This window comes from Octopus bimaculoides, chromosome 5 (assembly GCF_046866305.1).
Source record: "Octopus bimaculoides isolate indiv1 chromosome 5, ASM4686630v1, whole genome shotgun sequence".
NCBI lineage: Eukaryota > Metazoa > Mollusca > Cephalopoda > Octopoda > Octopodidae > Octopus > Octopus bimaculoides.
Window position 1 is genome coordinate 96,517,825 of NC_142932.1, and position 23,439 is coordinate 96,541,263.

Consider the following 23,439-nt stretch of genomic DNA (forward strand, 5'->3'; position numbering starts at 1 on the left):
GTGATGATCTGTTCAGCCCATACCAGTATGTAAAGAGGATGTTAAATGTTAATTATGTACTCTTCTAAGTTCTCTGCTTTAATACCATATTGAAAAATATTCACTTATTTTCTTTTAATGCTGGGTTATTTGTTCTATTAATATATTGACAAAAATTGATGTTGCTGAACAATGAGGAGTAAGTGAACACTGGGAGGTTGATAACAGAAGTTCATTTGGTGATAATAGGTGAACAGGATATTTTGAATAAGCTTGTTTTATTGTATTTTGCTTTTCTTTGTAGATACCTCTTTAAAAATTTTGTTTTATTAACTTAAGGAGGATAACAGCAAATTTAACATATTTGTGTATTAAAAAATTCCTTCCTTTCTCTATAAATGAGTTAATGTATGTGTTGTTGTATTGATAACTATTGCATACTAACTTTAGTTGTTTCAGAAAAACATATCCTTTGTTTTTAGACTGATCTGGAATAGTTTCATTAAATTTCTAAAATATTGTTTGAAGAATATAATAAAACTTATGAAACATTGAAATATAATGTTGCATTATAAAAAGTTGCATTGTGAAAAGGAAATTGATGTATTTGGTATTTCTAATTTTTAATTTTCATGTTTTTTAGTCAAATTAAAGATATGGAACAAAAACTTCCCACTATTCAGAAAAATCTTGAAAAAAGCAAAAAAGAATTGGAACAAGCTACAGAATCAGAAAAGAATTCTTCAGAACAGGTAAAATTTAGTGAAGGAGAAAATAATTTTTATTATACTTCACTCTAATCTATAAACAGGTTTTGAATAAAAATCAAACCTTTGTAAAATGAACATGAGAGCAAGTCTGTAAAAACAGTAATCCTTTAGGGAGTTAGCTGCATTACTACACAGTAATCAATAGCTTTTTGAGATTAGACAAAAGGAAATTGAAATTTGACAGAAGATTCATATCTTATACTGTTAACATGCATATAATTATGTAATATAAAGGATAAGTTATTTGTTTTATGAAATTATACATTAAATACTAGTTTTACTTGTTGGAGTTTTCAGTTTTTAATCTAATGGCTTTCATAACATTATAAAATGTTTTCAAGGAAAGCTTTTTAAGATATTGTTCTTTTTAAAGAAATTAAATATACAAATATATCAATGTTCTAAAGGTATTGTTAGTTTTTGTAAATCTGTCAATCGTGTAGGGAAACCAGGCAACTTTACAGTTGTTAAATTAAAGGTTTAAACACACGCACACAAACATACAGTTGTACTGAAAATAATGCAAAGGTGGGCATAACTTGTCTATTAACTGAGAAAGTTTGTTCAAACTGCACGAGCTGGTAAAGTAACTCTTCCTCAAAACAATGGTATTATTTAGCCTAATCTCCATCACAAGTGATGCATTTGTGCCATTCTTGATCATGGCTTTCAAATTCTCTTGGAAAAAATTCAGGTGTGCACTGTTGTGCCTATTTCACAGCAACTTTCACCTGTGTCATCAAATTGTCCTTGAAGTCTGTCCATTGGATCAATGCCCGTTTGGCTGATTGCTATTTTTTTTTTTGTTGTCAAAGATGTGTGTGTGTGGTCATGCGTTGTCATGATGCATGTGGATTGGGTTCAGATTTTTGTTTGGTCTCTTCCTCCTAATGGTTTCTTTAATTGCTTTTTGAGTGTCTCAATGTACTGCTCGTTTATGGTACAGCGACATTCTAGTAAATCATGTCCTAGTTATCCCAAAATATAGTTACCATGATGATGTGCCAATCTTGGAGAAGAGGTGTGACTTCGTTTCATGAATTGAGACTTCGTTTCCAGATCATAAAGCTCTGGTCACTTTTACCCACTGCACGAGACTAGGAAAAACAAGATCAAACAAAAAACTCACAAAAACGTTTTCATTGGTTTCAAACATTTCCAGCAGATCAGAGCATTCTTCTACCCATCTCTCTTTCATTTATTCATACTTTATTAATAGAAAGGTGTTACATAGCATACTAGATATATAAAAGAAATTGGTGTGTTATTATTTCTTAAAATATAACAACTATAATAAAATGAATATTAGTATCTATCATCTCTGTACTGGTGACACGTAAAAAGCACCTTTCACACATTGGGCCTCATAGAGGCAAAGTGGCTGGTGCTGGTGGCATGTGAAAAGCTCCTTTCAAGTGTTGGGCCTCACAGAGGCAATGACCAAAGACCTTTGGCATTATGACATGCTTGAGAAGAAGACCTATCAAGCTGAGTAAAATCGCAGTTGTGGCAGATACTAGTATCACACAAATAACACCCATGCTGGTGGTATATAAAAGCATCCATTACACTCTTGAAGTGGTTGCTGTTAGGAAGGGCATCCAGCTGTAGAAATCGTGTCATATCAGACTGGAATCTGGTGCAGCCTTCCAGGTTGCCAACCCTGGTCAAACTGTCCAGCTCATACTAGCTTAGACAATGGACGTTCAGTGATGATGATATGTTTTGAAATGTTTAATGACATCTTACCTTTTTGTGTTTGAAGTTAAGAAATGCTCGTTTGAAAATTGAAGAAATGAAGAGGTCCATGCAATCAGCCAAGAGCAAAGGGAGGGTTTTGTCTACTTTAATGGAACAGAAGCGAAGAGGGAAACTTCCTGGAATTTTAGGCAGATTGGTAAGCATGTTTTTGAGTTATTTAATATTTCTGCTGTTGAATGTCTGTTACTGTTCAGTTTTTAATTTAATGTTTCCACTATATTTAAAAATGAGACATTTCATGCACACACACTTGCAAATTATGTGTGTGAAGCTTTAAATTATCACTTCATTAACTGCTACTTTAAAATAGCATGCATCAACTTTTATATGATTGTATATATTAAACTTTTATTTTCCAAAGTTGGCAGCTGTTGCTTGGGATAAGGTGATTAAGTTTTAATAAATAAACATAAATATTCTTCGATTTTCTGAGAATGATAAATGAATATTTTGGTTTGTGGTTTCACAGTTTATAGGTAATTTCAAGCCTCACTTCACATAACAGGATAATAATCAATATAATTAAGAATTTGGTATACCATTAAAAAAAAACAAACTGAGATGTTATTCTTCATTCTTCTTAGGCCTTAATAATTTTCATTGTATTATTATCAGCACATGCATGGCTCTATATGGGTGAAGGTGTCTGTGTGGTTAAGAAGTTTGTTTCCCAACCACATTGTTTCAGATTTGGTCCCACTGCATGGCATCTTGAACAAGTGTCTTCAATTATAGCCTCAGGCTGACTAAAAATTTTTTAGTAGATTTGCTAGATGGAAACTGAAAGATGCCTTTTGTATATGTGTGTATTTGTCTCTTTGTCTTAACATTTACATGATTGTTGTCAATGACTCATTCATTTCCAATATTCTGTGAAAACATGTCTGGCAATATTACCTTGGTATGTGTTGACAACGGGAAGGTCATCTGGCTGAAGAGAATCTGTCTTGATAAACTCAGTGTAACCCATGCACGCATGGAAAAGTGGATGCTAAAATGTTGATGATATTACTGTTATCAATATATCTGCCTGTATTCAGATGTGAAAAGAAGTTGCTTCAACATATTTACAATAGGACTTTTTTTTATTGGTGATTGGATAAATGCTGACTTAAATCTTGGCACCCCATGACTTCTGATTTTACAGCATTTCAGTTCCTCTTCAATGACTATCTTGGTTGTTTTTGTTGATTTTTACATTGTTTTTTTTTTCTTATCTTTTCTGATGTTTGTTTAATAATTAATTCCAACAATTTTTTTTTATATATATATATATTTAACAGGGTGATCTAGGTGCAATTGATAGCAAATTTGATTGTGCCATTTCAACTGCTTGTGGTGCTCTTGACAATATTTTAGTTGACACCATTGATACAGCTCGCCGCTGCATTGAGTTCCTCAAGGCTAACAACGCTGGTTCTACTACATTCATTTGTCTTGAAAAAATGGATAAATGGAAAAGCTACTGCAATAGAAAAATAACAACGTAAGCTTTGTTGATATATAGTTGCTTTATATTACAAAACATTTTAAAAATATATAATACATTTTCCCAACATTTCACACCTGGAGTATAAGATGGTTTTCTATTGGGTGGGAAAACATTTGGATAAACACATTTGAATAGAAAATATATATAAATGTAGTATTAAAATTAAAAATAGGAATAGTTTTGTAACAAAAATGTAATAGCTCTATGATATTGTTGTCTAATGCAAAGCTAAATAATTAATTAAAATGGTTTCTAGTTTCAAAACAAACACAGTTGAAAGATTCAGATATTCTTCTTGCTTGTCTTACATGAATATTGTGTGGATGAATGCTAAATATTCATGGAAAAATACATAGTAAATGATTTAAAAATTTTCGTAAACCTAAGTTTGTATTAAAAAAAAGGATTCTAAATTAATTTTCAGAGGCAATTATATTGATTTTTGTCTATCTTGTATTATAATCTATGTTACCTTCTGTATAAACTGGGAAAAAGAGAATACTTATTACTAAATAAAATTTAATATTTTTAATGAAGTCAGTAATGTGAAAGTATTCATAGTAACTATGAAAGGTTTTCAAGGAAGAAATGTTAAGATCAATTTTTAATTGATAAAGTTTTAGGAAAATGTTAAAATCTCTATATAAATAGGATTTCTATAGTTTCTTCTAAAAAAATGGTAGCACTACATATATGTTGTATGTTTGTTCTAAGAAAATATTTAATCCCTAGAATTCAAGAAACCTGATTGTCTGCAAGCAAAAAATGTCATATGTTAGCTTGCCACGAGGTGAGCGAATGTGTAGTGTTTTGAGTGATTGTTCATCAAAGACTAAATGGTACTTTCTGAAATTAGTTATTTTCTCTCAGCATTGCAAACTAACATATTTCATTTACGCTTCAATTTTTTTTGTTTTGTGACCAAATTAGTAAAGAATTTATTTTCAAAATATTCAAGAATTTGGAGGCATTTAGTAAAATAACGTTTTCATTATTATGTTGTTGAAACATAAGTTAACAAAAGGTTCCTACAAATATTTACAATGGAAGGTTTTAATTCAAATATAAATACATTAGCTCTTTACCCAGCAAAGATGAGTCAACTTGTCTTCACCAATTTCTCTTTTTCTGAGTGCGACGAGTAAACTCATCCAAAACATAATTTCAAAAACAGCCACAGACGAGTTTATATGTCAATTCTCGGCATTTCTCGGTTTTTGTGTTTCTCTTTTTTACAAATTACACCCAGATGTTGAGCTTAGAATATGACAAAACGTATGAATCTTCTATTAGAGGCTTGAATACATCAGATGAGAGTGCAAGCCTGTCTGATTAAAAAAATATATATTTGTCTGAAAATGAAAGGTTTTCTCCAAAAGAAGTCGCCGGGGAAGGGGTTAAATGAATCAGAGCCAGTATCAAAAAAATAAAACACTCAAGTTACTTTGTATGCCTCCACCCAGATGGTAGACAGGAGACTGATCTCAGGTTATTAGCATTTACTGTGATGTGAAGGACATTGAAAACATTTTTTTTTCTGTATGGCAAGGTGTTTTAAGTGCTAGTATATGCTTAGCATATAGAAGTGGTTGTGCATGTGCTGACTGATTCCAATGGATGACAGCTGTTCAAGCTGAAAGTTCAACTGAAATTATCTATGGGTTATTACAGTTATACTTGCTCTGGAAATAACCATTCACTTATTGTGTAATGAGCTCTAACACACAGTAGCAGTTTACAGGGTGTGTTTAGAGACTGCATTCAGGCATTGAACTCTAGGGCATATTATACACTGAGATATATAATACATAGAGTAAAATAATATTTAAATAGAAAATACCAATAAATATAGTAGTTAATATTAGAAGTAGGAATAATTTTTTATGTAAAAGATATGGTGCGCAATATTATTGATTAAAAACAATGTTATTGATTAACATTGTTTATATATTTTCTTTGATTTTCATCATCATCATCATCATCATCATTGTTTAACGTCCGCTTTCCATGCTACCATGGGTTGGACGATTTGACTGAGGACTGGTGAAACCGGATGGCAACACCAGGCTCCAATCTAAATTTGGCAGAGTTTCTACAGCTGGATACCCTTCCTAACGCCAACCACTCAGTGTAGTAGGTGCTTTTACGTGTCACCTACACGAAGGCCAGTCAGGCGATACTGGCAACGGCCACGCTCGAAATGGTGTCTTTTATGTGCCACCTGCACAAGCCAGTCCAGGGGCACTGGCAACGATCTCGCTCGAAAATCCTACGGAAGCCAGTCAGGCGGTACTGGCAACGGCCACGCTCAAAATGGTGCATCTTATGTGCCACCCGCACAAGAGCCAGTCCAGGGGCACTGGCAACGATCTTACTTGGCTTGCCGGGTCTTCTCACGCACAGCACATTTCCAAAGGTCTCGGTCAGTAGTCATCGCCTCGGTGAGGCCCAATGTACGAAGGTCTTGCCTCGCCACCTCAGCCCAGGTCTTCCTGGGCCTACCTCTTCCATGGGTTCCCTCAACTGTTAGGGTGTGGCACTTTTTCAGGCAGCTATCCTCATCCATTCTCACCACATGTCCATACCAGCGCAATCGTCTCTCTTGTACACAACTGATGCTTCTAATGTTCAGCTTTTCTCTCAAGATACTTGCACTCTGACGGGTATTCACATTGACATTACACATCCAACGGAGCATACTGGCTTCATTCCTTGCGAGCTTACGTATGTCCTCAGCAGTTACAGCCCATGTTTCACTGCCATGTAGCATGGCTGTTCGTACACATGCGTCATACAATCTGCCTTTTACTCTGAGTGAGAGTCCCTTTGTCGCCAGCAGGGGTAAGAGCTCTCTAAACTTTGCCCAGGCTATTCTTATTCTAGCAGCTACACTTTCAGCGCACCCACCCCCACTACTAACTTGGTCGCCCAGATAGCGGAAGCTATCGACTACCTCTAGTTTTTCACCCTGGAATGAGATAGAAGTTGTTTCCTGTTTGTTTACAGTCTTTATTGCACCTGAACATTGCCACAAACAAAAACTAACTTCCTAGTTAACCTGCCTTTGATGTTGCTGCACCTCTTATGTGTCCATAGCTTGCACCGGGTACATCTTATAGAGTTACTACCTACTCCTTTTCTACATACTGAGCAGGGCCATCTACCTGAAGGGGTTTGTGTTTTATCTACCTTCCTACTTATTAGGATTTTGGTTTTAGCTAGGTTGACTCTAAGGCCCTTCAATTCTAGACCTTGCTTCCACACCTGAAACTTCTCCTCTAGTTCTGATAGTGACTCCGCAATTAGGGCAAGGTCATCAGCATAGAGGAGCTCCCAGGGGCAACCTGTCTTGAACTCCTCTGTGATTGCCTGGAAGACTATAATAAATAAGAGGGGGCTGAGGACGGAACCTTGTTGGACCCCTACATCTACCCGGAATTCATTGCTGTACTCATTTCCAACCCTCACCTTACTGGCAGCATCTCTGTACATGGCTCGCACAGCTCTCACTAACCATTCTTCTATCCCAAGTTTCCTCATTGACCACCAGATAAGGGATCGGGGGACCCTGTCAAAGGCTTTCTCCATGTCAATGAAAGCCAGGTACAGAGGTTTATCCTTGGCTAGGTATTTCTCCTGCAGCTGTCTTACTAGAAATAAGGCATCAGTAGTGCTTTTACCTGGCACGAACCCAAACTGCATCTCATCTAAATTGATTCGCTCCCTAATTAGTTGGGCTATGACCCTCTCTGTAACTTTCATAACCTGATCTAACAGCTTGATGCCTCTGTAATTATTTGTATCTAAAGCGTCACCTTTACCTTTGTAGCAGTTGACTATGATGCTGCTACACCAGTCATTGGGTATGACTCCTTCATGTATCATCTGGTTCGTAATACGGGTGACTAGGCTATAGCCAACACTGCCAGATATTTTGAGCATCTCTGCAGTGATTCCTGATGGGCCGGGGGCTTTCCCGGTCTTCATACTCTTAATTGCTTTATCTACCCTGGTACTATCAACTCGGATAGCTGGTCCCTCTATTGGGTTGACATACGGCAGGCTCTCTTCCTCCCATTCATTCTCTTTATTAAGCAATCTATCGTAGTGGCATCTCCAGACCTCTTTCTTTGCATCCTCATTTAGTGCAAGCGTACCATCATCCATGCGAACACATTTCTCTCCTACGACATCACTATTCTCTCTCCTACACTGTCTTGCAACACGAAATACCTCGAGTCTTTGGTCCTCAATGCGCAGAACATTGGCAAATCTTTTCTTATCTGCTTCCCCTCTGGCTAAATAAACCTGTCGCCTAGCGTCCCTTCTGGCACATTGGTACAATTCCCTGCTACCACCGTTCTTCCAGTCCTTCCAAGCCTGAATATAAAATCTACATTGTTTATGAACTGATAAATTATTTGTAATTTCTGGAAATGGTCACACAAATTGTGCTAATTTTGTTATATCTGTAGAATATGGATTTCCATACTATTGTAAAATTTCTTCATTTCACCTTCAGACCTGAATCTGTTCCTCGTCTTTTTGATCTTGTCAAAATAAAAGATTCTACTATTGCACCAGCATTTTACTTTGCCCTACGTGATACACTTGTTGCAAAGGATCTTGACCAGGCTACCCGCATTGCCTATGGCAAAACTCGCTACAAAGTTGTTACTTTACAAGGAGCACTTATTGATATATCAGGTCAGTATGTGAAACTAAAATATCTCTGGATATAATTAAGTTAAATCATTTTTTGTATTTTTCATCCACTGCAACAGAACCAGTCACAAATAATTGTCCCATTTCTGTTGCTCACAGTGAAGTTAACCTTTTATCTAGATTAAGCCAGAATGAAGCATTAGTTTTTGCTTTTTTAAATCTGATGTAATCTAGACCATATCGTGCATAAAAATATTTACTATTGTTTTGTTCACATAGTTTTACAAAAATTGCCTACATTTTTTTCTCACTAAACTACTCACTCAATCACTACTCACTCAATCACTACTCCTTTCTTTTACCTTTTATTTCTCTCTGTTCTTCCTTGATTTAATGTTTCTTATCTTTTTTTTTTCTTTTTTAATTTTCTGCATGGTTTTCCCTCTTGTGTGAAAACTTATTTTTCCTTTGCATCAACTTTTTTTTATGTAAACTTCTGTACTTGAAATGGAAAGTTTTTTTAAAAAGTTTTGTTTTAGAATTAGATTGCAAAAATTCATTTTTCTTTTTAAAATTTTCTTGCTGTTCATGAAACTGGTATTGACTGGAGTCTTCTGAAAATTTTTCATTCAGTTTATTATTGGATCTCATCTTTAAAGGATAAAATTTATTTCTGGAAACTTCATGAACAACTTTAATCATATCCAGTTTCTAATATAACACTGGCTCTTTTTCAATGGTGCCTTTTATTTGTATAAACTGAATATTCTGTATACCTTTGGGTTATTGAGGCATAATGATTTGACTTGAACTTGGCCTTCTGGAATCTTTCATCATTTTGCAATGTTCAAATTTAGCTTTGATCATAAGCTCATTTTTTTGTCACATTACAATATGGTTATAAATTGTATTTATGATTTCAGGTACCATAAGTGGTGGAGGCAACACTGTTTTAAAAGGTCGGATGGGATCTTCTGTTATTGAAGAAATCGACCCTAAGGAATTAGAGAAAGCAGAAAAAGCTTTACTAAAGGTAAATATTCATTTGGTTAAAAGCAGTAAAAATAAACATGGAATTTGTTTTAGTATTTTTGAAAATAATTATTTAAAAGAAAAAAAAAAAAGAAAAACACTCCAAGCAAACTAATAGTGGAATGGATTGGTCTGCAAAAATTTTCTCTCTGCAGCATAGAAACTTAATGAAACTTAAGTATTTATCTCAGAAATAGTAGGCACTCCAGAGTAAAAAGTAAAGTATTCAATTGTGAATAAAAAGTTCTGCTACAATATGTAAATTTCTTATGAGTTAAAGTATAAAAGTTCCAGTGAGCAGGAAAACACAAGCCTCTATTCCCATCAGGTAAATGACCCTGCTTGATATGTAGGAAAGATTTAGCTAGGAATTCCATATGATGTGCTTGGTGCAGGCTGTAGAACACACAAGGTACAATGGAATCACAAAGGCTAATAGAGAAAGTAGTCTTTGTGTGTAGATGTGCAGAAGCAATAAATACAAAGGACACATGGGAAATAGATTTTTTTGAATGCTCAGGAGGTAGTAAATAGTTTCTGTCACTTAGGTGACCTAAATAGCAGTGGGAGAGGATACTCTAAAAGTGTAGCAGTTAGAATAAGAATAGGATGAGAAAGTTCAGAGAGCTATTGCCCCTGCTGGCAACAAAATATCCTTCTCTCAGACTGAAAGATAGATTGAATGATGCTTGTGTATGTACAGTAATGCTACATGATAGTGAGATATAGGCCCTGAATTCAGAGGACATGAAAAGGATGAAGCTAGTATACTCCCCTGGATGCGCAATGTCAGTGTGCTTGCATGACAAAGCGCAAACATTGAGATAAAAATTAGGTGTAACAGGAATCAAATGTAGCATGCAATAGAGAAGACTGATGGTGTGGTTATGTGATGTGCATGAATGAGGACAGCTGTATAAAAAAAAGTGCTAATTACTTTAAGTAGATGGAACTTGTAGAAGGGGGGGGGGTTCCAAGAAGACATGGGACAAAATAGTAAAGGCAGATCAGAAGATATTGAACCTCATGGAGTAGAGGACAAAAGACTAAGATGATTAGCTATTAGCTGCGCTTGAGAAGACTCATCCATCACAATAAAAGTGAGGTCCCTACCTTCATTCCCTACTCATTATAACCATCCTTATTTACCTCTGACCGTCCTCTCTGTTACTGCACATCTTCCCCCTCCCACTCTGGACACCCTGAACATTACTTCTCTGCAGTCTGATCTACCTACAGGTTTAATACTGCTGCACTCCTCCTTTCCTGTGCTGTCACTTGTCACATCCTCCTTCCTGAGTCACTTCTGTCTCATTTTCCCCTCTCTCTACGGATATTTACCATCAACTACACTCCCACTCTTTTTCTTGGAAATGTGCTGTGCGTGAGAAGACCCGGCAAGCCAAGTAAGATCGTTGCCAGTGCCCCTGGACTGGTTCTTGTGCGGGTGGCACATGAGATGCACCATTTTGAGCGTGGCCGTTGCCAGTACCGCCTGACTGGCTCCTGTAGGATTTTCGAGCGAGATCGTTGCCAGTGCCCCTGGACTGGCTTGTGCGGGTGGCACATAAAAGACACCATTTCGAGCGTGGCCGTTTTCGTGCGGGTGACACGTAAAAGCACCCACTACACTCTGAGTGGTTGGCGTTAGGAAGGGCATCCAGCTGTAGAAACTCTGCCAAATCAGACTGGAGCCTGGTGTTGCCATCCGGTTTCAACAGTCCTCAGTCAAATCGTCCAACCCATGCTAGCATGGAAAACGGACGTTAAACGATGATGATGATGACTACATTCACCCCTATCCCCACACCTATCTCCTTGCACACACTTTTCTAAGATTATCCCCCCCCCCCCCTGATCCAGTGTTTGTATCTCTCTTTTACTCTCTCATAATTTGCGAGTGTGTTCTGGCTACCATGTCACCACCATCTTTATTTTCTTTCCAGCTATTTTCACCAACCCTTATATATAGTGTGGGGTAGCCACGTATTTCTTCTATAGCAAGACTCCTATGCTTCTCCCTCTTTCATAGTTTAGCCTGGCATAAAGCCACCTCTCTCTCAAATACAGTCCTAATCAGCTGAGGTGCCTTTTTCTTTTCTTGTCTTGCAAGTTTCTTGGTGGCCTCACTAGTGCTAGTATCATGAAAAAAGAACCAGGTACACACTCTACAGTGGCTGGTGTTAGGAAGGGCATCCAAACATGGAACCATACCAAAGCTGACATTTGAGCTCGGTGCAGTCCTGCTGTGGTTTGTCACATCCTGTCAAACTGTCCAACTTTTGACTGCATGGAACACAGATGTTTGATGATGATGATGATTACAAGTAAATGGATGTAAAACAGTTTTTAAAATTCAACAAACTAACATTTCTGTGTTCTGCATTGTTAGATTAGCACTGATATGTTTATTCTCTAGTTGCCAGTAATGCTTCATCAAATACAACTTTTGTTTTAATTTCTTATGTCATTTTGGAAATGTTTTCAGGTAACTGAAGAAACTGCTAATTATCGACAAAAGAAAAGCAAGCTTGAAAGTTACATACTGGAACTGGAAGATTCTCTGAAACTTAATAATATTTGTCTACAAAAATACAGTATGGAAGTTAAAGTAAGTGATCTCATTTAGTAATTCATCTTGTGTGGGATGTAGTTTGTTATAATTTAGGGAGTAGATGACCTATACTTTTCAGGCATGTGCGAATAAAATCTGATTCTCTTGTTCTTAGAAGCACTTGAAATACCTTCAGGTGGGAAATGAAATTGAGAAATTTTGGAATCAATATCTATCTTTGAGATCTAATTTAATATTATTAATATTATCAATATGGTCTGTTGTAGTTCATAGTAAGATCTAATTGATCTTTACGGTGAAGTCATGTTTTGACAATATGGAAATATTTATTAAAAAAACAATCATAACATCTTACCTATATTAGCATGGAAAAAGGAAATAGTAACCTGGTAGCTGGAGAATAGAAGCTAAATGGTTATAAAAATATTTTAAAATAGGTGTAGACATGGCTATGTGGTTAAGAAGTTCACTTTTTAACCACATAGGAGTTCAGTCCCTGTGCATGGATGCTGTTGGCTGATGTCCTATATTACTGGTTCCCTCCCTTTTTTGGGGGCTTATGGCTCCTTTTGGAATCTTTCATTTTTCTATAGCCTCCTAGACATTACTAGTGAAAAAAGTATTTTAGTTTTGTAATAAATGGTTAATAATAGAGACAGGTTACTGTTGAAAAAAAAGAATTGAAAACATTTACTACAAATAAAATTTGTAAAATTTATTTATTAATCATCATCATCATCATCATCGTTTAACGTCCGCTTTCCATGCTAGCATGGGTTGGACGATTTGACTGAGGACTGGTGAAACCGGATGGCAACACCAGGCTCCAGTCTGATTTGGCAGAGTTTCTACAGCTGGATGCCCTTCCTAACGCCAACCACTCAGAGAGTGTAGTGGGTGCTTTTACGTGTCACCCGCACGAAAACGGCCACGCTCGAAATGGTGTCTTTTATGTGCCACCCGCACAAGCCAGTCCAGGGGCACTGGCAACGATCTCGCTCGAAAATCCTACAGGAGCCAGTCAGGCGGTACTGGCAACGGCCACGCTCAAAATGGTGCATCTCATGTGCCACCCGCACAAGAACCAGTCCAGGGGCACTGGCAACGATCTTACTTGGCTTGCCGGGTCTTCTCACGCACAGCCCATTTCCAAAGGTCTCGGTCCGTAGTCATCGCCTCGGTGAGGCCCAATGTACAAAGGTCTTGCCTCACCACCTCAGCCCAGGTCTTCCTGGGCCTACCTCTTCCACGGGTTCCCTCAACTGTTAGGGTGTGGCACTTTTTCACGCAGCTATCCTCCTCCATTCTCACCACATGTCCATACCAGCGCAATCGTCTCTCTTGCACGCCACAACTGATGCTTCTAATGTTCAGCTTTTCTCTCAAGATACTTACACTCTGACGGGTATTCACATTGACATTACACATCCAACGGAGCATACTGGCTTCATTCCTTGCGAGCTTACGTATGTCCTCAGCAGTTACAGCCCATGTTTCACTGCCATGTAGCATGGTTGTTCGTACGCATGCGTCATACAGTCTGCCTTTTACTCTGAGTGAGAGTCCCTTTGTCGCCAGCAGGGGTAAGAGCTCTCTAAACTTTGCCCAGGCTATTCTTATTCTAGCAGCTACACTTTCAGCGCACCCACCCCCACTACTAACTTGGTCGCCCAGATAGCGGAAGCTATCGACTACCTCTAGTTTTTCACCCTGGAATGAGATAGAAGTTGTTTCCTGTTTGTTTGCAGTCTTTATTGCACCTGAACATCTGCCACAAACAAAAACTAACTTGCTAGTTAACCTGCCTTTGATGTTGCTGCACCTCTTATGTGTCCATAGCTTGCACCGGGTACATCTTATAGAGTTACTACCTACTCCTTTTCTACATACTGAGCAGGGCCATCTACCTGAAGGGGTTTGTGTTTTATCTACCTTCCTACTTATTAGGATTTTGGTTTTAGCTAGGTTGACTCTAAGGCCCTTCAATTCTAGACCTTGCTTCCACACCTGAAACTTCTCCTCTAGTTCTGATAGTGACTCCGCAATTAGGGAAAGGTCATCAGCATAGAGGAGCTCCCAGGGGCAACCTGTCTTGAACTCCTCTGTGATTGCCTGGAGGACTATGGTAAATAATAGGGGGCTGAGGACGGAACCTTGGTGGACCCCTACCTCTACCCGGAATTCATTGCTGTACTCATTTCCAACCCTCACCTTACTGGCAGCATCTCTGTACATGGCTCGCACAGCTCTCACTAACCATTCTTCTATCCCAAGTTTCCTCATTGACCACCAGATAAGGGATCGGGGGACCCTGTCAAAGGCTTTCTCCATGTCAACGAAAGCCAGGTACAGAGGTTTATCCTTAGCTAGGTATTTCTCCTGCAACTGTCTCACTAGAAATAAGGCATCAGTAGTGCTTTTACCTGGCACGAACCCAAACTGCATCTCATCTAAATTGATTCGCTCCCTAATTAGTTGGGCTATGACCCTCTCTGTAACTTTCATAACCTGATCTAACAGCTTGATGCCTCTGTAATTATTTGTATCTAAAGCGTCCCCTTTACCTTTGTAGCAGTTGACTATGATGCTGCTACACCAGTCATAGGGTATGACTCCTTCGTGTATCACCTGGTTCGTAATACGGGTGACTAGGCTATAGCCAACACTGCCAGATATTTTGAGCATCTCTGCAGTGATTCCTGATGGGCCGGGGGCTTTCCCGGTCTTCATACTCTTAATTGCTTTATCTACCCTGGTACTATCAACTCGGATAGCTGGTCCCTCTATTGGGTCGACATAAGGCAGGCTCTCTTTCTTAGAGTTTTATTATGAAATTTATTTCCAAGAACATTTAAAAATTTGTAATGGAAACAATTTTTGAACAAAAGTTTATAATAATAAACCTTAAAAATCTTTTTACAAAGGTGGCATATTTTCTACCATTCATGTAATAAACTCCCTAAGAATATCAATGTCTATTAATGACATTTATTCTCTATAGATCTATTTGACAAAAGAAAACATTTTTTGCGGGTTCAATAAAACCCATTTATAATCGTACATTATTTTTCTGATATAACATACATAACAAAAAACTTTTAACACCCAGACCATGTTGTACTCTAGGCCATGTTGACTTACACTATTATCTTTCTTCCACATAAAAAAATTAAAATCACTGCAATATCCAGTACTCACTTAAAAGTGTTCCAGACTTTGATTATCCATTTTGTGAGTTTTTTCTGGCATATGTTGTTGAAAATGCATTCAGCCTTTTTTAATCCACCGTATTTTGATTAATAGACAACCTTTTTTTTTCTGGTCGACCATAGCATTTGTTCTTTGTCAGGAAGAATTTTATTTTAAATATTTATCTCAATTTACTGCAGTACTGCTAGTGTCTTGTATATGGAAATACTGACACAACTTCAATATATTGGAAAGACTGCATTTAGGTCCATTCAGTTCTGTAAAATTTTGAAGAGAAATGTATTTTAAAGTTTCACTCCATTTCTTACTGGTATAAACTCATCACTTTTATCATTGTCAGAGCTGTTGTTGTGGGAGTCACTGTTATCACCATTGGAAATTGATATAGCTGATTCTCCCTCAAGAACTTGATCATACTTGTTGCATTTCACATTTAAATCTTACACTTCTTCTTTTGCAAGTCCTTCAAATTCAGATTCGCTACTAATGAATGTAAAGGTGATATCCATTTTTTTAAGCAAAAGTTACAGAAATGTGTCAGTTATGATGTGGAGTAAAATTTCCCAAAAATTTGGAGAAAAGAACTTCACACTGAAAAGTGTTTAATAATGTAAAATGTTTATCTAGTGAAGCTGTGTGTTACCATGAACATGGTAACAAGTTTTGTTTTAATATTCTCATTTAGATATGAATAGTTTATTGTTGAGAGTTAGGCACTACAAACAAAAAATTTCAGGTAGACTCAGACTAACAAAATTAAATTCTGTACTTTATTACATTTTCTCCTCTTCGTAAAATGACTGTGTTATTGCTTTTCAGGCGTTATCAGAGCAAGAGATAACACTGACTCAACAGATTGTGGTACAAAAAGAAAAAGTAAAATCTGCAGCTCCTGATAAAGTTGAAGTGGATAATTTGCAGAAAAAAGTTGAAAAATTGAAAAGCAGTAAGTTTTATTTTTTGTACATTGTGATATGTGATGGCTCTTTATTTAATTTTTTTTCATGTCACTTCTCCTTCAGTTGAACAATTTGGTATGATAGTTGCATGTTGATGGAAATAAATGTATTTTGTTTTGTCTTAGATTGTGTTCATATTTCACTAGGATAGATGTTTGTAGTTCACTTTTTTGAAGCTGATAAAATAAGTATGTATAATACTTTAAATTCCACTAAATTATTGATATCTCTGTCCTGAGAAAATTGGCAGTGTCCTGCCTCAAAAAAATTTATATAGAGTGGAATATTGTCAGAGTTGAGGGAGCAGTAGTCCAAAAATATTATGTTCTAATTTCTGGTTTAATTTCACCAAGTTCTATTTTTCATTCCTCTCCTACAAAACTGAATGCCATGAAAATAGTTATTAACTCTGTTTTTCATGTTTATTGTTGTATTGATTGTTCTTTGCTATTAAGTTGCTTTATTAAGGCTACGCTCAGATTTTTTTTATTGATTATAATTATTTAGTATTTTTATCCATAATTTTTCATATTTTCACTTATAGTTTATGAAAAAGATGCTAAAGTTGTCTCCAAAGTTGAAAAGGAAGTTCAAAGGTGAGAAATGTCTTCATTGTCACTATTCATTTTTATGAATTAATTTCCAGCCATTGAATCTGTTTTCAATTGTTATATTAACCCTTTAGCATTTAAACCAGCCATACTTGGCCCAGTATTCTACTATTTCATGTTTGAACCAGCCTTACATTCGATAATAATGTTAAATCTGAATGCCAAAGGGTTAAAGCTGGCTTTCTCATCTATTTACTATTTCTTTATCATTTGCTTATTGAAGGATGATTGGCTAGTGAAAAAGTGCAATTTTCAGTCGTGAGGTTCTGGGTTTGATCCTATTATGCTGTGTCTTGAGTAAGTTTTTTTTATCATAGTCTTAGTTTGACACGAGTTCTGTAAATAAAATCAAATAGACACAAACTGTGTAGAAGCCTGTCAGATGGACTATGTTTAGTTCAAAGAACCAGCCTTATCACACTGCTATGCTGAATCTCCTGGATGAATACACTAAAATTACAAGTGTTTGTGGAATACTCAACCACTTATATCTATTCAATGAATAGATAGATCTGTCAATGAAGATAGGGGAACAGTGAAAATGGGGAGGGTTAACTATTAGGTAAAATGAATGGATTTTGCAATGGTTTCAGCTAACACTTCATTTCCATTTGCACTAATTCTTTCATAATTTTATTCCTTTATTCTTACTTTATCAATAGTTTCAAGCTGCTTATTTCACAGGTTAATATTTTCAGATAATTCAGTAATATTTCTGTTGTAGGCTACATAAAGAAATTATGGACATTGGTGGAAACAAATTAAAAGCTGTCCAAGCTAGAGTTGATGCCATCTCAAACAATATTGATCAGGTGACTGGTCAGATCACTAAAACTACTGTAGGAGTCACTACTTCCAAGAGGTTTGTTTCATCACAAATTCATATTTAAAATGTTTAATTAATACTCCATCTAGTTTTCATGTATGGGATGAAAGCAAATGAAAATTCTTTTCTTCTTTATCATTAAAAGCAAGTGACTCAAAATGTTACATTTCTATACATATTTTATATTTGTCCTATATCTATAGCCTTTTTGGTATATCTTGTTCAATGATAGTTATATTAATTTTCAATCAGTGTATTCCTGTAATTGTCTTAATTTATGATCATAATTAATTGACTATTGTTCTGTTACTCTATACTGATGATGTACAAGGTACAGAAATGCATTACCTGTAGACAAATGTGAACTCTAAAATGTTTAAACAGTATAGTTTGATAATTTGAAAGTAAAAAATTAATAAATATAAAAAAAAATTATTTGAATAAAAGGCTTTCAAATAAGAATTTAGATGTTATTTAACTAATTAAGGCTCAAATATTTGGAAAACATGATTTTTACTGTACTTTTAGTAAAATAAATCTATAGAAGCAAGTGGGTTTTTTTTTTTCAGCTTTCCATTCTTCGAGCATATTCTTTCCAAATTCAATTTAGTCCTTAATGCTTCCAGATAATAATACTTTACATTTAGGCATAGGTGTGTGGATGAGAAGCCTGCTTCTAAACCATGTCTCGAGTTCAGTCACATTACAAAGCACCTTGGGAAAATGTTTTCCCACTATATTGCTGGACCAACCAAAGCTCTGGGAATGGATTTAGTGGACAAAAACTGAAAGAAACCCATCATATATATATGTGTGTGTGTGTAAGCAAGTATCACTGTCATACAAGCAGTGTTGTTTGTTTCTAGTTTCCATGGTCATGGGGAAATATACCCTTGTTTGGAAATAGGGGTGGTGACAGGAAAAGCATGTGATTATAGAAAGTTGGCCTCAACAAATTCCACCTGACTCATTCAAGCATGGAAAAGTGGATGTTAGACGATGATGATTTGTAGGAAACCTGACCAATTTTATTGCATTGGAGTGCAATAATATTGGCATGGCTCTCTGGTTATATAGTTTGCTTTCTTACTATGTGGTCTTGAGTTCTCTTTCTTTGTGTGGCACTTTGTGTATATGTCTTTAGCCTCAAGTCAACCAATTCCTTGTGAATGAAATTGGTTGGCAGAAACTGTATGGGAGCCTGTCGTGTGTGTGCTTGTCTGTATATGTAGTTACATTCCACATTCTTGCATGCAAAAGACTGATATTTGTTGATGTTCTCTGGTAACAAATTTTCTTGTAACTGCACTTTTGAAGATAAGTAGAATAAAATAAATCCATTTGTTGAAAATTAGGTGAGGATTCATGATAATCCAACCCATACTAATGTGGAAAAACAGACAAAACAAATAAGGAATTTAAAAATAATTGGCTTTGAGAATATTGTTTTTTAATGCTTTGTAAATGAATTAACATGAAATCATTTGTTTAGAAATTTGAAGAAATCCCAAGAAAAATTAGAATCTTTGGAGAAAGAAAAAGAAGAAATGGCAAAGAAACTTGAAGCTCTTAAAAAGGAGTTTAAAGATTTGGAAGAGAAAGCTAAAGAAGTCTTGTCATCTCATTCAGAAGTAAAGGTATGATCTGGATAAACTTAATCAACTAACTTCAACCTTCATTCTTTACTCTTAACTTCGTTTTTTATTTATTCAAGTTTTGAGTTAGCCATGGGCTGACCATAGCCTTGTGGATAGATTTGGTAGACAGAAACTGAAAGAATCCCAATGTGTGTGAGTGTGTGTGCATGCATGCATATGTGCATGGATGTATATGTGTGTGTTTGTGTCTCCTTGTCTTGACATGCAATAGTTATAAGCAGATGTCACCATCGTATAAGTGGTGTTCCTCATTTTTCAGTCTTCTATGAAAACATGGAATCAGGTAAAGATTGGCAGTGGGAAGGGCATCTGATTCTAGAACTCGGCAAAATCTGTCTGATCCATGCAAACATGGCAAAATGGACATTAAACTGATGATGATGTCTTCAAGATCATATATGTGTATATATATATACATATATATATATATATGAAAATTATAGGGTTTTGCACATACCAGAACAGTCAAAAATCATGACAAAACACGAATTAAATTTCACTTTCTGTTTTTCTTATGAAGTTTTATATAATTTATCAAGTTTTTCTGAGCTGAATACAAACCTGACTATTTGGATGAAATTTTGAGGAAAAATGTATTAGTGCATGAAGATCTTTTTAATACTCGATTGAAGTGGAAATAGCAATTGTTTTTAGCTTCATTGGTTGATTTCTAAGTCCTATCTTATAGGTAATAGCTTACCTGATAATTCAGCCGTTATATATTTTTGTTTTATTTATTTTTTTAATTTTCATCTCAAGGGGATTTAAATTTTTTTAAATGCTAAATCTCGTAGACTTTGCTGAGGCTCATCTAAAAGCTAGTAACCAATTTTCATGTTAACCATTTAATCAAGAAATAGTTATTATTTTCAGCTAGGCAGACTTGATAGCTTGCTATTATTGACTTCAAATTTATAGGAAGAAAGATCTCTAATTATATATATATTATGTGTAATAATATATATAATCCTACCTTATAAGAATAGAAAGTTGGTTGAAGGTTAGTGTACTACCCCAAAAATTTGATAGTTCATTTCCCATAAGGAACATTATGCTATGTTTCTAGTAGAGATATTTTGTGCTGAAGAAATTGTATCCACCTGCAATCAGGACTTCTTGGTTTGATGTCCCCTGTGAAGAAATTTCTTCCAGCTGTTTCCTTTCTACAGCCTCTGTCCAACCATTACCTTGTGAGTGAAATTGGTAGACAGAAACTGCTGTAGATGTGTGTGTGTGTATAAATAAATATATGTATGTGTGTGTGTGTGTGCGTGCATGCATTTCTGTATTGATATATGCATATATATGCATAGGGATGTGTGTGTGTGTTTGTATGTGACTGTCTCTCTTTACATTAACACCATCTAAAAAGAAACTCTGTTTCTGTAACTTAGCAGTGTTAAAAAAAAAGTATTTGAGAAAAGAACTGGATATTTTGTTTACTTACTTGTCCCACCCATGCTAGCACGGAAGGCAGACATTAAACGATGACGACAATGATGATGAGGATGATGATTTACAATTATTTTATCTGCTGTGATTTGCAGGAGAAAATTGAAAACCATGAAAAAATCTTATCTGATCTTAAAGAGAAACTGGGTGAAATTGAGAAGGAGGAAACAGCCCTGTCAAAAGAGAATATTGACCTACAGCACAAACTAGAAAAATATCAAGATGTTGTGAAAACTAATCAAGTAAAAATGAAACACTGGAAGAAACAGGTATGAAAACCTTATCTCTAGCAATAGTTAATTGTTATAGACTTATAAGTAAAAAATGATATGATGAAGCAGGAAATGATACAATTTTGATTGATATAGGAAGTGAAGGATTTCTGTTCAGCAGTTTAGGTGGAACATTTAGAGTGATTCCATTTTAATTTTTAAATGTTTTGTATTTGTATTAACCCTTTTTATTGCTTTTTATTACTCCTAAGTGTTTCAGTTCTAAAATAATCATAAATTTAGACTGGTTCATAAAAAAGGCGATTACTTTTATTATTTATTGATATATTAGATATATCAAAGGCATTGAGCTGGCAGAATCATTAGCTTGCTGGGCAAAATGCTTAGCAGTATTTTGCCTGTCTTTATATTTTGAGTTCAAATTTCACTGAGGTTGACTTTGATTTTTAGCTTTGGGGTTGATAAAATAATACCATTGAAGTCAATGTAATTGACTTCCTTTCTCCTTGGAAATTCTGACTTTGTACCAAAATTTGAAACCAATATATTAAAGTAGTGCTTTGAAGACCAGTGTATTTTAATTTACATAACCCTATTATAGATTTTTTACATTATTTACATTTGACGGATATTTGTTCTCATCTTGTTTGTTGTTAACACAATGTTTTGGCTGATATACCCTCCGGCCTTCATCAGGTGTCTTGGGGAAATTTCGAACCTAGGTTCTCATTCCTAAGGTATTTTTCGATATTATTATTATTATTCAGGTCACTGCCTGGAATCGAACTCGGAATCTTGGGGTTAGTAGCCTGCACTCTTAACCACTACACCATATGCCTACTTTTAAAAAATCTATGTAACCTTTTTTTCCAGAAATCTATTTACTGACAACAATTGTGATTATCTGAATGAAAAATGCTTCTGTATTTTTAGCTTTCTCAGTTAGCCCTTCATGCTATTGGAAACAAAGAACCTCCACCTCTGGAAACTAATGATGCTGAAGAATTGGCTAGGACAAATGTTGAAGAACTTAAATATGAGATTACTGTGTTTGAAGAAAAACTGAGCAAGATGAAGCCTAACTTGACAGCCATTAATGAATACAAAGAGAAGGTAAAGAGTTATAAGTAGTGCAAGGTTTTGAATATGATTTTGTTATGAAAGGAATTTGTTTTAGTCTTTTTTAAAAAGCAACAAAAATAATTTGTCGTTGTTACAAAGTAAAGGATGTAGGATTGATAGAATTGTTGCAGCATCAAAGAAAATGACTTGTGGCATTTCTTTATGCTCAGAGTTGAAATCCTGCAGAGTTCAACTTTACTTTTTATCCCTCTACAGTTGATAAAATAAAATACCAGTCAAATATTGGGGATTGATTTATAAATAGAAAGTTTACAAATTCTAGTATATAAGAATCAAGTTAGAATCTACTATTAGTGAGAAGTGTGCAGAAACTCAGTATCTCATATTGTCCTCACTGTCTTCATAAACAGGTTGTAGTGTTTCTTGTCTTGCCTGATAAATGGTTATATATATATATATATATATATATATATAAAAAATCTTCACTTGTTTGCTTTCCATGCTGGCATGGGTTGGACGATTTGACTGGAGCTGGTAAGGCCGGGGTCTGCAACAGGCTTCATTGTCTGCTTTTGCATGGTTTCTGCTGCTGGATACCTTCCCTAATGCCACCACTTTACAGAGTGTGCTGGGTACTTTTAACATGGCATCAGCATCAATTATAGTCTGCTTTTCATATAAGTCTTTGCAGTTACTATTGTTCCATTTCTCAGTCTCTTAAATGTGAGTTACCCCTACAAGAGCCTGCTCTGCCCCACCTCCTCTCATCTTGCTAGCATAAAGACCCTTCCCTTGTGTTTTGTAGGTTTGCAAGCTGTATGGTAACTTCACGAGTGCTGGTGGCATGAGAAAAGTACACTGTAAGGTGGTTGGTATTAGCAAGGGTATCCTGTTGTAGAAACCATGCCAAAGTAGACACTGGAGCATAATACAGTTTTTGCATCCATCAGATCCTGTAAAGCCATCCTGTAAATGCCATCATGGAACATGGATATTAAATGATGACAATGATTTATATATCATCATCATCCTTTTATGTCTCTTTTCCGTGCTGGCACAGGTTGGACAGACACTTGCCCAAGGTATCACGTAATGAGACTGAACTTGCACATCATCTTACGTCTGCTTTCCAT

General features: G+C 35.8%; 1 protein-coding gene across 1 annotated transcript in view; it reads left to right on the forward strand.

Moving 5' to 3' along the window:
- The window catches only part of LOC106869168 (structural maintenance of chromosomes protein 4), a 44,640-nt gene that overhangs the window by 16,641 nt on the left and 4,560 nt on the right, over window positions 1-23,439 (forward strand). Inside the window, exons 13-24 of the mRNA XM_014914784.3 lie at window positions 623-731; window positions 2,515-2,646; window positions 3,794-3,996; window positions 8,525-8,709; window positions 9,591-9,700; window positions 12,188-12,310; window positions 16,304-16,430; window positions 16,988-17,039; window positions 17,779-17,916; window positions 19,373-19,517; window positions 21,086-21,259; window positions 22,157-22,336. Of these exons, the coding sequence (XP_014770270.2) occupies window positions 623-731; window positions 2,515-2,646; window positions 3,794-3,996; window positions 8,525-8,709; window positions 9,591-9,700; window positions 12,188-12,310; window positions 16,304-16,430; window positions 16,988-17,039; window positions 17,779-17,916; window positions 19,373-19,517; window positions 21,086-21,259; window positions 22,157-22,336 (1,678 nt within the window). The remainder of the gene's footprint in view (window positions 1-622; window positions 732-2,514; window positions 2,647-3,793; window positions 3,997-8,524; window positions 8,710-9,590; window positions 9,701-12,187; window positions 12,311-16,303; window positions 16,431-16,987; window positions 17,040-17,778; window positions 17,917-19,372; window positions 19,518-21,085; window positions 21,260-22,156; window positions 22,337-23,439) is intronic.